This window comes from Chenopodium quinoa, unplaced genomic scaffold (genome assembly GCF_001683475.1).
Source record: "Chenopodium quinoa cultivar QQ74 unplaced genomic scaffold, ASM168347v1, whole genome shotgun sequence".
NCBI lineage: Eukaryota > Viridiplantae > Streptophyta > Magnoliopsida > Caryophyllales > Amaranthaceae > Chenopodium > Chenopodium quinoa.
The window spans coordinates 4,410,658-4,425,298 of record NW_018745675.1 but is presented as its reverse complement, the minus strand read 5'-3'; the positions used below and the strand labels follow the sequence as shown (position 1 = coordinate 4,425,298).

At 44.2% G+C, this 14,641-nt stretch overlaps 1 protein-coding gene across 1 annotated transcript; it reads right to left on the bottom strand.

The window, feature by feature from the left end:
* Window positions 1–390: 390 nt before the first annotated feature.
* LOC110717230 lies at window positions 391–957 on the bottom strand. The gene has a single exon (XM_021895882.1). The coding sequence runs from the start codon at window positions 955–957 to the stop codon at window positions 391–393; it is 567 nt and encodes a 188-aa protein (XP_021751574.1).
* Between the last annotated feature and the right edge of the window lie 13,684 nt (window positions 958–14,641).

Sequence of the window (14,641 nt, the reverse complement as noted above, 5' to 3'; positions counted from 1 at the left end):
TGTGCCGCGTCCGTGGGTTTCCTGTCCGCACCCTCTCACAGCCATCTCCCAGGCATCTCCACTCCCCTTGAAAAACTGAAGGGGTTCTGTCACGCCCGCGAGCGTATGGGCCATGCTCGCGGGTTTTCTGTGCCTGCCCTCTCCAGGGTTTCTCCTGGGCATATCCTTTTTTATTTCTTCCTTTCTCCTTAACTACTCCAAACCCAAATTAGTAGGACAAATTCCCAAAGATCCAAGTACCTATTAGAGGAACAAAACACATACAATAAGAAACTAAAGAAAAATCATCCAAAATTAATCAAACACAAAACCAAGAGAGTTGAGAACTCGGGTTGCCTCCCGAGAAGCGCTTCTTTATAAGGTCATTAGCTTGACCATACACATCAATATTCAAGAAAGTGGCTTAGGATTCGGTGGATCGAGCCTCATGCACTCAATTATGCCAACTTGATCGTTGCAATGGTAGAGCTTCAAACGGTGGGCGTTAACCATGAATTTGTTCCCTTCCGCCTCCAACTCGAAAGACTCGTAAGGAGTAGTCCTCGAAATTGTTAAGGGCCCCGACCACTTGGACTTAAGCTTTCCGGGAAACAATCTAAGCCTAGAGTTGAACAACAACACCTTGTCTCCAACCTTGAAGCTCTTGTTCCTTATATGTCGGTCGTGCCATCTCTTAGTCCTCTCCATGTAGAGCCTCGAGTTCTCGTAAGCATCATACCGGAGCTCCTCAAGTTCATTGAGCTTAAGCAATCTTTTCTCACCCGCCAAGGACATGTCCATGTTAAGATCTTTGATCGCCCACCAAGCCTTATATTCCAACTCAACTGACAAATGACAAGCCTTCCCATAGACCAACCGGTAAGGGGTCGTGCCAATGGGGGTTTTGTATGCCGTCCTTAGAGCCCAAAGCGTGTCATCGAGCTTGAGAGACCAATCTTTTCTAGACTTGTTCACCATCCTCTCAAGAAGGTTTTTGATCTCTCTATTGGACACTTCCACTTGTCCTTGAGTTTAAGGGTGGTAAGGGAGACCAACCTTGTGACGAACCCCATACCTTTTGAGGAGAGCTTCGAATTGCTTCTTGGCAAAATGAGAACCACCATCGCTAATTAGCACTCTAGGCACTCCAAACCGTGGAAATATGACTTTATTGAGAAACTTGAGCACAACCTTGTGGTCGTTGGTGGGGGAAGGTATAGCTTCAATCCATTTGGTCACATAGTCCACTGCCACCAAGATGTAAAGATTCCCACAAGAAGAAACAAAAGGCCCCATGAAGTCGACACCCCAAACATCGAATGGCTCCACTTCCAAAATATTTTGTTGAGGTATTTCATCCCTTTTGGTTATGCCCCCACTTCTTTGGCATTTGTCACACCTTGAAACGAACTTATGGGCATATTTGTGCATTGTTGGCCACCAAAGAAGAGATTGGGAGATCTTTGCCACAGTCTTTTCAACTCCTCCATGCCCTCCACATGGCAATGAGTGGCAATGTTCAAGAACTCCTTCTATCTCATGATCCGGAACACATTTCCGAAAAAGGCCGTCTCCACATTGCTTGAATAGATAAGGGTCATTCCAAAAATACCTCCTCACTTCCTTGAAAAATCTCTTCTTTTGTTGAGAGGAGAACTCCGGGGGAACAACTCCACATGCTAGGTAGTTGGCTATATCCGCGTACTAAGGGCTAGATGTTGAAGCCATAACCATGAGGGTTTCAAATCCCACCTCTTCATTGATAGGAACATCTTCCTTATTCTCAAAAGGAAGCCTAGACAAATGATCCGCCACATAGTTCTCCGCTCCCTTTTTATCCCTGATCTCAATATCAAAATCTTATAGCGAAAGAACCCAACGGATAAGACGTGGTTTTGCTTCCTTTTTGGTCATGAGATAACGAACCGCTACGTGATCCGTGTACACGATCACTTTGGAGCATATAAGGTAGGATCTAAACTTATCCATGGCAAAGACAACCGCTAACATTTCCTTCTCCGTTGTGGTATAATTCCTTTGAGCTACGTCGAGTAAACTACTTGCATAGTAGATGACACAAGATCTTCTTTCTTTCTTTTGTCCAAGTACGAAACCTACTGCAAGATCACTAGCATCGCATATTAGTTCAAAGGGCAAGCTCCAATCCGGAGCTTGCACAACGGGAGAGGAGATGAGGGCTTCCTTGAGTTTTTGAAATGCCTCAAGGCAAGCTTCATCGAAATTGAACACAACATCCTTTTTGAGTAACTCGGTTAAGGGCTTCGCGGTTGATGAAATTTTTTTGATAAACCTCCGGTAAAAACAGGCATGCCCTAGAAAAGCTCTCACTCCCGTAACGGAAGTAGGAGGGGGCAACTTAGCAATCACCGAAACCTTAGCCGAGTCAACTTCAATGCCCCTTTTTGATACTTTATGGCCTAGGACAATACCTTCCTCGACCATAAAATGGCATTTCTCCCAATTCAACACTAAACTCGTCTCTTGACACCTTTTCTAAACCTTTTCAAGGTTAATAAGACATGTGTCAAAAGACGAGCCACCAACACTAAAATCATCCATAAAAACCTCAATATCATTCTCAAGCATTTCAGAAAAAATGGAAGTCATGCATCGTTGGAAAGTTGAGGGAGCATTGCATAACCCAAATGGCATTCTTCGGTATGCAAATGTCCCATATGGACACGTAAAAGTAGTTTTCTCTTGATCACTTAGATGGATAGGAATTTGAAAAAAGCTGGAATATCCATCAAAGAAGCAAAAGAAAGCATGATGGGAGAGTCTCTCCAACATTTGGTCCATGAAGGGGGGAGGAAAATGATCTTTCTTAGTGTTTTTGTTCAACTTCCTATAATCAATGCACATCCTCCACCCGGTCACCGTCCAGGTGGAGATTTCCTCTCCTCCTTCTCCCTTGACAATGGTCATTCCACCCTTTTTTGGAACCACGTGAACCGGACTAACCCACTTGCTATCGGAGATAGCATAGATTATACCCGCTTCACGCAATTTCAAAATTTCTTTCTTGATAACCTCTTGGAGGTTGGGGTTCAACCTCCTTTGAGGCTCAATGGAGGTGGATTGATCATCCTCAAGGTGAATGCGATGCATGCATAAAGAAGGGCTAATACCCTTGATATCATCAATGCTATACCCTATCACATGAAGGGTTTCGTAGTGACCCACACTACGCGGAATGAAACCCGCGAAGACCCGCGCCCATAATAAATGCAATCAACAAGCAAAACATAATTAAAACATAATTAAGGATAAAATATTATACCTTTGACACGTGCTTCGCTCAACTATGAGCTCTTGCTTGAACCCCGAAAATACGAGGTCTCCAACGGGATCGTACCCTCGAACTCGACCCGAGCGTCCTAAGTCTCCAAGGTTAGTCGAGACCCGGACAAAAAAAATTATGAGTTTTACGAATCAAGGTTTACTCAAATCAAGAGTTGCCTTTTTAATTCCACTTAAGGTTGTTCTATCCCAAATACCCAAACTTTGGTATTTATAGGGAAATGAACCCTTGATCCTTATTTCCCAACCAATGTGGGAGAATGAATAATTTTGATAATTAATTTAATTCCAAAATAAATTAATAATCAAATCCATCACAATGCAACAAGTGTCAAGGGGTGAGAGAGAGTTAAGTGAGGACCAAGAGAGGTGGGGGGACCATTTCCTTGCTCCCTAAGGCTTTGCCCAAGCCTTGGTCCCCACCCTCACAAAACTGGCATAGGGGTTGTGCTGGCTGCCAGCTAGCAGCCTTGCATCCCGAGCCAGGCAGTGCGTGCTGGTGCCGGGCGATGCTTGGCGCTGGTGCGTGCTAGTTCTAGGCACTGCTAGCACGTTATGCTAGCGTTGGCCATAGCACTCTCACGCATTGCCTCGTACACACTCGCATGTTACGCACAACCATGCCAGCCAGCCCCTCACGCACGCAAGGCCTAGCATGCGTGCTGCTAGCGAGCCATGCATGCTAGGCTTGGTGCTGGGCGATGGTGCACACGCACACGCACACATGTATGTGCCTAGCACTACGATGGTGCTGTGCGTGGTGCTAGGGCTGCGATGGCGCCTACTGATGAGTGACATTTATGTCGCTCTTAGGACAGTCTTTTCTAGTAGTTTTACTAATACTTCGGTCCATTTTAGTATGTTTTTGCTATGATCCGCCTAGTTCGAGTATTCTACCTTTGTGGTGCGTAATGTGTACTCATATGGTTTAGGTAGTCTATGCTCCCCTCCCCTTTTGTTGTATTACGTCTTGCTTTCCTGTTTTATGATTGCAGGTGTATGTCGTTGATTCGGAGATGGAAGGAACAAGGGAAAAACGGGAAGAAATCCAGACCAGGCAAATGGCGCAGGCGCGCCACCAGAGGAGCGGGCGCGCCACCTATAGGCGCGGGCGCGCATCCCTTGAGCGCGGGCGCGTTGATGAGCTGGACCAACCATTAAATACCCACTTTGGAGCGGGCGCGCATTTTTAGGAGCGACCGCGCCATCATTTAAAGCGCGAGCGCGCCATTGTTAAGCGCGGGCGCGCCTGTTTGCTGCTGATTCAAATCCCGGTTTCAGCCCAAATTAACAAAGGAGGGGAGGCAAAACGGCTAACTAGGGAGAACATTCTATCATAGGGATATTATTTTAGCATAGAAACCTTAGAGGAGAGCTTTTAAGGAATTTTTCTAGGTTTTTGTTTTAGCCACTTTTGTATTGAACAATCTTGATAGTTTTAAGTGTAATTTTCATTGTCTATCAACATTAGTTTTACTCTTAGTTTTTGAAGAAGTAATTTTGCAACATTAATGTATGGTCAAGCTTGGAGATTGAATGATGTATGGCTCTTTATTTAGATTTCAATGAAGGTTTTGGTATATTTCTCTATTTTATCTTGTTTTTATGATCAAAGTTTCTACCTTTGTTAGTTTAGTTGATAAAAACTTTGTCTTTCTTACTATTTCATTGGTTATAATGTTCCTTAGTATGATTGTAGTTGTAGTTATGACTACTGAGTAGTTTCTTGTTGCTAGGGGTTTGGTTAAGATATGCTTTGAGTTTGATGTATGCTAGGCTAGGTTAATTTGGAATATTTGTGATTAAATCTTCCTTGTGCTTATACTTATTAGCCACTCCATGTTTATGGCCATATGAATGTTGTGGTTGAATGACGTGAACTAAATCGTGACGATAGTGCGACTTAGGAATAGTCATTAGGTGATTGATTATTGCATGACCTTAGCTTGTATGCCTTACGACGATAGTGTGAGTGTATGCTAGCTAGGAAAGCTCTTAATCCCGATAGGTGATTAGAGAGTATTCTTGATATTGCCTTGTATGAGTTGCTTGGGTTACATGTAAACCTATTTTCCGATGCCCAACTTCGTTGAGTTCATAGCATGTTTGATCCTTCCCCCTAGTGCTTGTTTTAATTGTTATTATATCCCCTTTAGTCATTAATTTACCCACCATACTTCTTGATCGAATTAGATTAACATTAGGAGATAAATAGCGGTGCTTAATCGTTTCCCTGTGTTCGACCCTTAACTTGCCTCTATGCACTTTTAGTTGCATGTTTAGGAATACAAATATCATTTGATAGAGGTTTCTTAGTAACGACCTAAAATACCGCCTGTCAAATTGGCGCCGTTGCCGGGGAAACGGTTTCCATTGTGTGTTTATTTTCTTGTTGAGACTAGTTCTTTTCTATTCTTTTGTTTTTCCGTATCTTGTCAGTGCTCACTTTCTGCTTAGCTTTGTATATGCACATGAGGCTTAATTGCTATAGGCCTTTGGTGTCCATAGACCTCGAGCTAGAGCGTACTCTAGCCCAATTGAGGAGACAAGCAAGGGAGAGAGGTGAAGACCCACTTCAAGAGGAAGTGAGAAGTTCCCCTACCCCATCTTCACCCACTTCAAGTGATGAGAGCGAACTATCCACAGGCTCAATTCCCAACCCATTTGCCCAATACCATAATCAACAAAGCATGGCTGATCAAGGAAACATGGGTGATCAAAGGTCACTAAAGCAACTTGGAGCACCCGAACCTTATGCCTCTCAAAGTGGGATCTTAGCCCCCACCACTCAAGCAAACAATTTTGAGATAAAGCCTAATTTCATTTCAATGATAGAGAAGAGGCAATTTACCGGTGGGAAATTTGAGAATCCCCATGAGCATCTCAAAGAGTTTCTCAAGTATTGTGACACTATCAAGATCAACAGAGTCTCCTAAGATTACATAAGATTGAAGATGTTCCCGTTCTCACTCATGGGAGCAGCGGAACATTGGCTGAACAAGGATGTTCCCCCCGGTTCCCTCACGACTTGGAATGAGGTAACTACGTCGTTCCTAGGAAGGTTTTACAATCACAAGAAAACCGTCGAGGCTCGCTCAAAGATTCAAAGTTTCCGCCAAAGAGGTGGAGAGTCTCTTTGTGAGGCATGGGAGAGATTCAAAGAGTTACAAAGGCAATGCCGATACCATGGGATTCCTAATTGGCAAGTCCTCCAAACATTCTACGGAGGACTCTCCCCTCAAAGCAAGACTAGCCTTGATGCCGGAGCCGGAGGCCCAATCATGAACAAAAGGGAAGATGAAGTGGAGAGCATCATAGAAGATGTTGTGCGCAATTATGAGGATTGGTACGAAGGTGAGAGGGAAGCCACTTCTAGCAAAAGAACGGTACATTCCGTCGAGCAAACCAATGCCATCACAAATCTTTCCAACCAAATGGCAAAGATGGCGAAACAAATGGAGGAGTTCATGAAATCAAGTTCTCAAAATACTTCCTCCCCTTCTCCCAAGGGAGGCCATGGTATGAATCCTTCTACTTCTTCTCCCTCTAATTACAATGCCATGCCTCCTGGTTGTATGTTTTGTGATATATGTGGAGGCTATGATCATAATTCTCAACAATGTATGTCCATAAGTGAAGGTCCCCCTCCCCATGAAAATGATGATAATGTTGAAGATGTTAATGCCATGAATTTTGTGCCCCGTGAGGGAAATAATGGAATGCGGCCAAATTGGAATCAAAACCTAAACCGTGGTTGGAATCAAAACCAAGGTTGGAATCAAAATCAATGGAATCAAAGTGGTGGTGGTTATGATAACCAAGGCCAAGGTAGGGGAAACTATTCCAATTACAATGGAAGAAGCTACTCAAACCAAAGGCCCAATTGGAATCAAAACCAACAACACTATTCCAACAACCAACAACGTTTTAATTCCAATCAGGGTTTCGGGGGTAATAGACCTCAAAATGCTTCTACTTTCTCACAAAATAGTAGACCCCTCGGTTTTGACCAAGTAAGGCCCCATTCTCAAATTCCCCCTACTCAACCCCTCCAAATAGAAGCCCCTCCGGAACCTATGATGACTATGCTTCAAAATTTCATTAAAAATCAAGAAAACCATAATAAGAGTCAAGAGGAAGAAAAGAAACAAATCAAGGCACACATGAAAATGCTTGAGACCCAAATCTCTCAAATTGCCCAATCAAGTTCTTCATCCTCCCCTTCTTCATCTTCTTCTTTACCTAGCCAAGGTGTCAACCCCAAGTCTATGTATGCCATTACTACTAGAAGTGGGAAGATCCTTGAGAGTGATCTAAATGTTGAGAAGAGTCCCGATGTGAGGATAGGACTTGAGGTTGAGGATGAGTCATCAAGAGAGAATGAGATTCTAGAGGGAAGTGCCGGAAAGAATGAGAGGGGTGAGAAAGAGAAAGAGAAGGAACCCGAAAAAGAGAGCACCAAAGATCAAACATCTTTACCCCTTACTCTCTAACCTAGGAATGAGGGGTTTCCTTTTCCCCAAAGATTTGCTAGGTCTAGGCTTGATGTCCAATTCGGAAAATTTTTAGATGTAGTAAAGAGCTTGCATGTTTCTATACCCTTTGTGGATGCTATGAAAGAGATGCCTCACTACTCTAAATTCCTAAAAGACCTTTTGAATGGAAGGAGAGAAGTTGAAACTGTTAACCTAACCGCAAATTGTAGTGCTATTCTCTCTAGTAAGCTACCAACCAAATTGCAAGATCCCGATAGTTTTTCCATCCCTTGTTCCATCAATGAGATTCATTTGGGGAAGGCTTTGTGTGATCTAGGTGCTAGCGTGATCTTAATGCCCTTTTCGGTCTACCAAAAGCTTAATGTGGGAAACCTTTCACCTACAAACATCACCCTCCAACTAGCGGATAGGTCCACAAAATTGCCTATAGGGAAAGTTGAAGACATACCCCTTAGAGTTGGTAAATTCACTTCTCCGGTGGATTTTTATGTTCTTGAGATGGATGAAGATGAAAGAATTCCTATAATTTTGGGTAGGCCATTCCTAGCTACTTCTAAAGCAATTATTGATGTCAAAGAAGGTAAGATGACCTTGAAGGTTGACAATGATTCTATCGAATTTGATTTGAATAAGGTAATGAGACAACCTTCCTCTAGCAATGAATTCTTTAGAATAGATACAATTGAAAACTTGATGAATGAGTTTAGATACCCTCATATGCATGCTTCTAATGATCTACTTGAGAATGTTTTGTTGAATGAGAATGAGGTAGGTGATCAAAAGGAGATGCAATTATATGAGGAAATGCTTGATCAGAAAGAGGAGACAACCCCCGACCAAGAGATGCTCCAAACATATGAAGTCTTCCAAGTAGAAGAGGAGGAAATATCCAATGGTAAGGGAGCTCCGAAGGTAGAAGTGAAACAACTACCTTCGGGCTTGAGGTATGTCTTTTTGGATGCTAATCATACTTTTTCGGTCATTGTCAATGCTAACCTCACGGAAGAGCAAACCTTCTCATTGCTTAGTGTTTCAAAAAAGCATAGGAAGGCTTTGGGTTATACTCTTGATGATCTCAAGGGTATAAGCCCCTCCCTATGCATGCATAAAATCGATTTAGAGGAGGGTGCTAAGCCGTGTAGGCAACGACAAAGGAAGCTTAATCCTTCCATGCAAGAGGTTGTGAGGAAAGAGGTTTCCAAGCTACTTGAAGCAGGGATCATCTATCCAATTGCTCATAGTGATTGGGTATCCCCGGTTCAAGTAGTGCCGAAAAAGGGAGGTATGACGGTAATGGTCAATGATAAGAAACAATTGGTCCCAACCCGGCTTGTTACGGGTTGGCGTATGTGTATTGATTACCGCCAATTAAATGCCAACACTTCCAAAGACCATTTTCCATTACTGTTCATCGATCAAATGCTTGAGAGGCTTACAAAGCATGCTTTTTATTGCTTTCTTGATGGCTATTCGAGATTCTTCCAAATCCCAATTGACCCAAAAGATCAAGAAAATACCACTTTCACTTGTCCCTATGGTACTTTTGCTTACCGTAGGATGCCTTTTGGTCTTTGTAATGCCCCAGCTACCTTCCAAAGATGCATGATGTCAATTTTCAGTGACATGATCGAGGAAGAAATGGAAGTTTTTATGGATGACTTCTCCGTTGGTGGAGGCACATATGAGAAGTGCCTAATGAATTTATCTCGTTGTTTAGAAAGGTGTGAGAGTGCCAACTTGGTGCTCAATTTGGAGAAATGCCACTTCATGGTGGAAAATGGCATTGTTCTTGGCCATAAAATCTCCCAAGCGGGCATCGAAGTTGATGGTGCAAATGTTGATGTGATCGAGAAGCTTCCTCCTCCCACAAATGTCAGAGAAGTGAGGTCCTTCCTTGGTCATGCCGGCTTTTACCGCCGCTTCATCAAAGATTTCTCTTTGATTGCTACGCCTCTCACATCTCTCTTTCAACAAGATAAAGAATTTGTATTTGATGAAGCTTGTCATGAGTCATTTTGTAGGTTGAAAAGGGCTCTTTGCACTACCCCCATTGTCCAAGGACCGGATTGGTCTCTACCATTCGAGCTAATGTGTGATGCGAGCGACGAGGCCATTGGATCGGTTCTAGGACAAAGAAAGGATGGGAAACTTCATGTTATATACTATTTGTCCAAGACCCTCAACGATGCTCAACGAAATTATACAACTACCGAGAAAGAGTTCTTGGCGGTTATTCATTCATTTGAGAAGTTTAGAACCTACCTCATTGGTTCTAGGACAATAGTGTATATCGATCACTCTCCTCTCAAATATTTGATAAGAAAGAAGGAGGCAAAACCGAGGTTTTTGAGATGGATCTTGGTCCTCCAAGACTTTGATTACGAAATGAGAGATAAAAAGGGGGCCGAGAACGTGGTGGCGGACCACCTCTCTAGGTTGGGAGGTGCAAGAATACATGAAGACGGTTTACCAATTGAAGATTCCCTAATGGGTGATGTCTTATATGCCCTTGAGGCAAAATCGGAGCCTTGGTATGCGGATATTGTGAACTACTTGGCTTGTAGTGCCATACCTCCGGATTTCACTCCTCAACAACACCAAAGGCTCAAGCATGAAGCAAGGAAGTATATATGGGATGACCCCATGTTGTTGAAGAGAAGGGTGGAAGGAATTTTGAGAAGATGTGTTCCTAATGAAGAGTTCCAAGATGTGCTCTTAATGTGCCACTCATCCCCTTGTGGTGGTCATATGAGTGCTCAAAAGACTGCTTCTAAGGTTTTGCAATGCATGCTCTTTTGGCCCTCTCTATTCAAAGATGCTTGGCAATTTGTTAAGACTTGTGATAGGTGTCAAAGGACGGGGTACATATCAAGGCGTGATGAGATGCCCCAAAATCCGATTCTTGAACTAGAAATTTTTTATGTTTGGGCAATTGACTTCATGGGCCCTTTCATCTCATCCCAAGGAAACCGGCACATTCTAGTTGCCGTTGATTATGTTTCCAAGTGGGCGGAAGCCATGGCATCTCCCACGAACGACTCAAAGGTGGTCATTAATTTGTTCAAGAAAGTCATCTTCCCAAGATTCGGTGTTCCTAAGGCAATCATAAGTAATGGAGGCTCACACTTCAAGCACCATACATTCAACAAGCTTCTTTCAAAGTATGGTGTATCGCACAAGCGAGGCCTTGCTTACCACCCCCAAACAAGTGGTCAAGCGGAGGTCACAAATAGGGAGTTGAAAGTCATCTTGGAGAAGACCGTTGCTAGAACAGGAAGGATTGGTCTAGTAAGCTCATTGATTCATTGTGGGCATATAGGACCGCCGTCAAGACTCCTATAGGGACGACCCCCTATAAGCTTGTTTATGGGAAGAATTGCCATTTACCCGTAGAGATGGAGCACCGAACGCATTGGGCAATCAAGCAAATCAACTTTGATCTCCACAGTGCGGGTGAGCAAAGACTTCTAGAGCTTCATGAGTTGGAAGAGTTAAGAATGAACAAATATGACAGTGCAAGCCTCTACAAAGCAAGAACCTAGGCATGGCACGACGCTCAAATTTCCAAGAAGGAATTTGTGGAAGGACAAAAGGTCCTACTCTACAATTCAAGACTCAAGCTCTTCCCCGGGAAATTGAGGTCTAGATGGAGCGGTCCATTTCAAGTATCTAAAGTCTTTCCTTATGGCTCAGTTGAGGTATTCAATGACAAGTACTCTCCATTCAAAGTGAATGGGCACCGTCTTAAGCCATACTATGAGGGTCAACTAATTGAGAAGCCGGAAAATTTATCGCTCATTGATGTTTTCAAGTCACCATGATTCCGTGTGAAGTACGTCAAGCTAGTGACGTTAAAGAAGCGCTTACGGGAGGCAACCCGGTTTCTAACCTCTTTGATTTTATTTTCTTTCAAATCTCTTTAGCTAATCCATCTAACACTTTTCCCAATCAATTTTGATGTAGGTGTGATTGCGTGTGCCCACGAGGAAAGAGAGACAAGAGTAAAGCAAAACAGAGGAATTTTGAGAAATTGTGCTAGAATGAATACTAAAGAGACAGAACCTCAGCGTGATTTGGTCGTGGCTGAAGCGCGATCCGCAAGAGCAGAAAGGCGCGGGTGCGCCTGGTCTAGTAGCGGGCGCGCCTGTTATATGAATGTTAATTGCTCCCATTCCAGAAAGTAGGAGCGATTTAAGCGCGATTAATAAGCGGCTCGCGTCAAAAAGTAGGCACGGGCGCGCCTGTTTTAGGAGCGGGCACGGCAGCTCTTTGGTCCTAAGACTCACCCAATTCCAGAGAATAGGAGCGATTTTTTCGCGATTTGTGAGCGACCCGCGATGCCAAAGTGGCGCGGGCGCACTTTTTTTTCAGAGCGCGGGCGCGACAATAGCATGGTCTGATTTCAAGGGAGTTGGAGCGATTTTATCGCGATTTAGGAGCGGGCGCGATTTGGAAGCGGGCGCGCCTGTTTAGGCACGGGCGCGCCTTAGTCGGGAGCAGGCGCGCCATTCTGGGTTTCAGAAAAAATTACGGTTCGTCTTTTATTTCCCCAATCTTCCCCAAACCCTCGCAAACACAACATCACCCTTCTCCCCCTTCGCGGCCGCTCCTCACCACCATACTCAAGATCATTTCTTCTTCCATCCTCTTCAATCAATCATCCTCAAGCTTCAATCATTCATCTTCTCCGTTTGTTCATCATCAAAGCAAGCAATTAGTCATCCTGAACACCAACCGCGACGAACTCGTTTGCTACTCAAAACCCTCAACAATTTGACACCGAAAACATCAATTTTTCGCATAAGGGTAAAGGTATTCAATTTCCTTCATTAATTACTCTCTTTTGATTAATTTTTAAGCAGGGATTTTGATTATTCTAGGTTATTAGCGAAATTTGATTGATTATTGTTGAAATTACTGCTGGATTCTGTTGAAATTGTTGTTGTTGGTTATTATCTTAGGCTATATTCGTTGTGTTGGTTGGGTTATTATTGCTTGTGAACAGGTACATTGTAGTTTTGTGGAGGTTAAGGGTGGAAATAGCCGGAGTAAGATTTGAAAAGGAGTGAAAATAGAAGAAAAAAAAAGAGGTGGGCAGTCATGAGTCTAAGGATTGGGAAGAAGAGAAAAACTGCAAAGTCGGGACAATCGTCCCAAAACCCAGAGTCAGACCAACCCAATGCCTTACCCACCTTGAAATTCTTAAACAAAATCCACTCCTCCATATACTCCGAGATGAAAAAACGTAAGTTGCGACCTTCTAGGCACTACCATCGTGGAGGCATGATAAAACTCGGTATAGACGATGATTTGTGGATTCTTTTTGACAACCTTCGACTAGGGTCATTTGTAAACTCCTCATTCATGACCTACCAAGAACCCACATTAGAGTTTTTCTCGTCTTTTCAAGTGGATAGTCTAGAAAATAACGACTTTCGAATTTCTTTCCAACTCTTCAACAACCCCCACACCATGTCATTGGCAAAGTTCAACCGAGTCCTCGACTTTCACCCTGATGCTGACATTCACTACCCTCTTTATGAGAGCTTTAGGGAGTATAGTGAGTACGCTTGGTGGCGTTCCATTTCAGGTAAAAATGAGTTTTACACCCGGACTTCCATAGCCAGTGAGATTTGGCACCCTGCCCTTAGGATCCTACACCGTTTACTAGGGTATTCTATCATTAGTAAACAGGACCTAGGAAAGCTGACTAAGGAAGAGGTCCTTTTCTTGTGGATAGCCACAAAGGGAGAGTATGCAAGGAGGTTGAATTTGGGTTTCCTCTTCATGCAAACAAGCCAGGCCATAGCAAAGGGGAAAAAGCCAGGGGATATACACTGCCGGGCGATGGTCACTAGATTGGCCACCAAGTTACGATACACTGACCTTCTACCTCTATGCACGACCGTAGGTAGTAGTGGGGATATTTACCTTGACTTGGACCAACTCCGCCGCTCTGATTTTATTACTCCCACGGCAAATTCCAATGCTTTTAGGTGGTTAGTTAGAGGAGCCCACCATTGTTTCCTCCCGAAGCCTCACTTCACCTCCCTCACGCGCCAGTCCTCCAATGTGTGGAGAGTTTTGAGAGATAGCGGGCAAGTGCCCGATGTTGATGGGGGCGATGAGGTAGGGATAGGTAATGAGGAGGAGGTTCAGGAGCAGCAACAGCAGCCGGTTGCCCAGCAACCCACAGGTACAGGTACATTTCAGCTGTCTGATATAGCTAGGCAATTGCAAGCAATTTATGAGTCACAGTAGGGCCACCATCTGCAGCAACAGGCCCTCTATGACTTAGCGATGGATAGAGGAGATATTGTTCCCCCCGTGAACTACCCTAATTGGCCGCCTCAGCACGGCCCTGTTCCTTTTTGGGGGGGGGACAATCTTCCCACTTACCCCTACTGGTAAGGTCCTTCTGAGCCTAATAGGGAGCTCCGCAGTTTCCCAGAGGACGGGCAATACGATTATCGTGTGCCCGGTGGGTGTGACTTTAGAGGGGACCCTGCTTACCCCTATGTGCATCCCAATCACCCCGCCCCTCTGTATTCCCAGTCTGAGGACGCTCCCTCTGATCCTTTGCCTAGTTGGCAAGAGGATCTTTACAGAGGTCACTACGGTTGGCCGTCGGGCTTTGACGGTGGTTGGGGCCTTTTTGGCCCCCCTGGTGGCTTCACTTATGATGAGCCGCCACGTCGGCCTGACTCACCTAGTGAGCCTGGCTCTAGTGGCCAGTAGGCTACGTCCCTTGAGTATATCTCTCTCCCCTACTTTTCTATGCTTATTTTGACGAGTAGGAGATATACTCTTGGTAGGGAGTGACCCAGCTGGGATTCTTGCTTGCC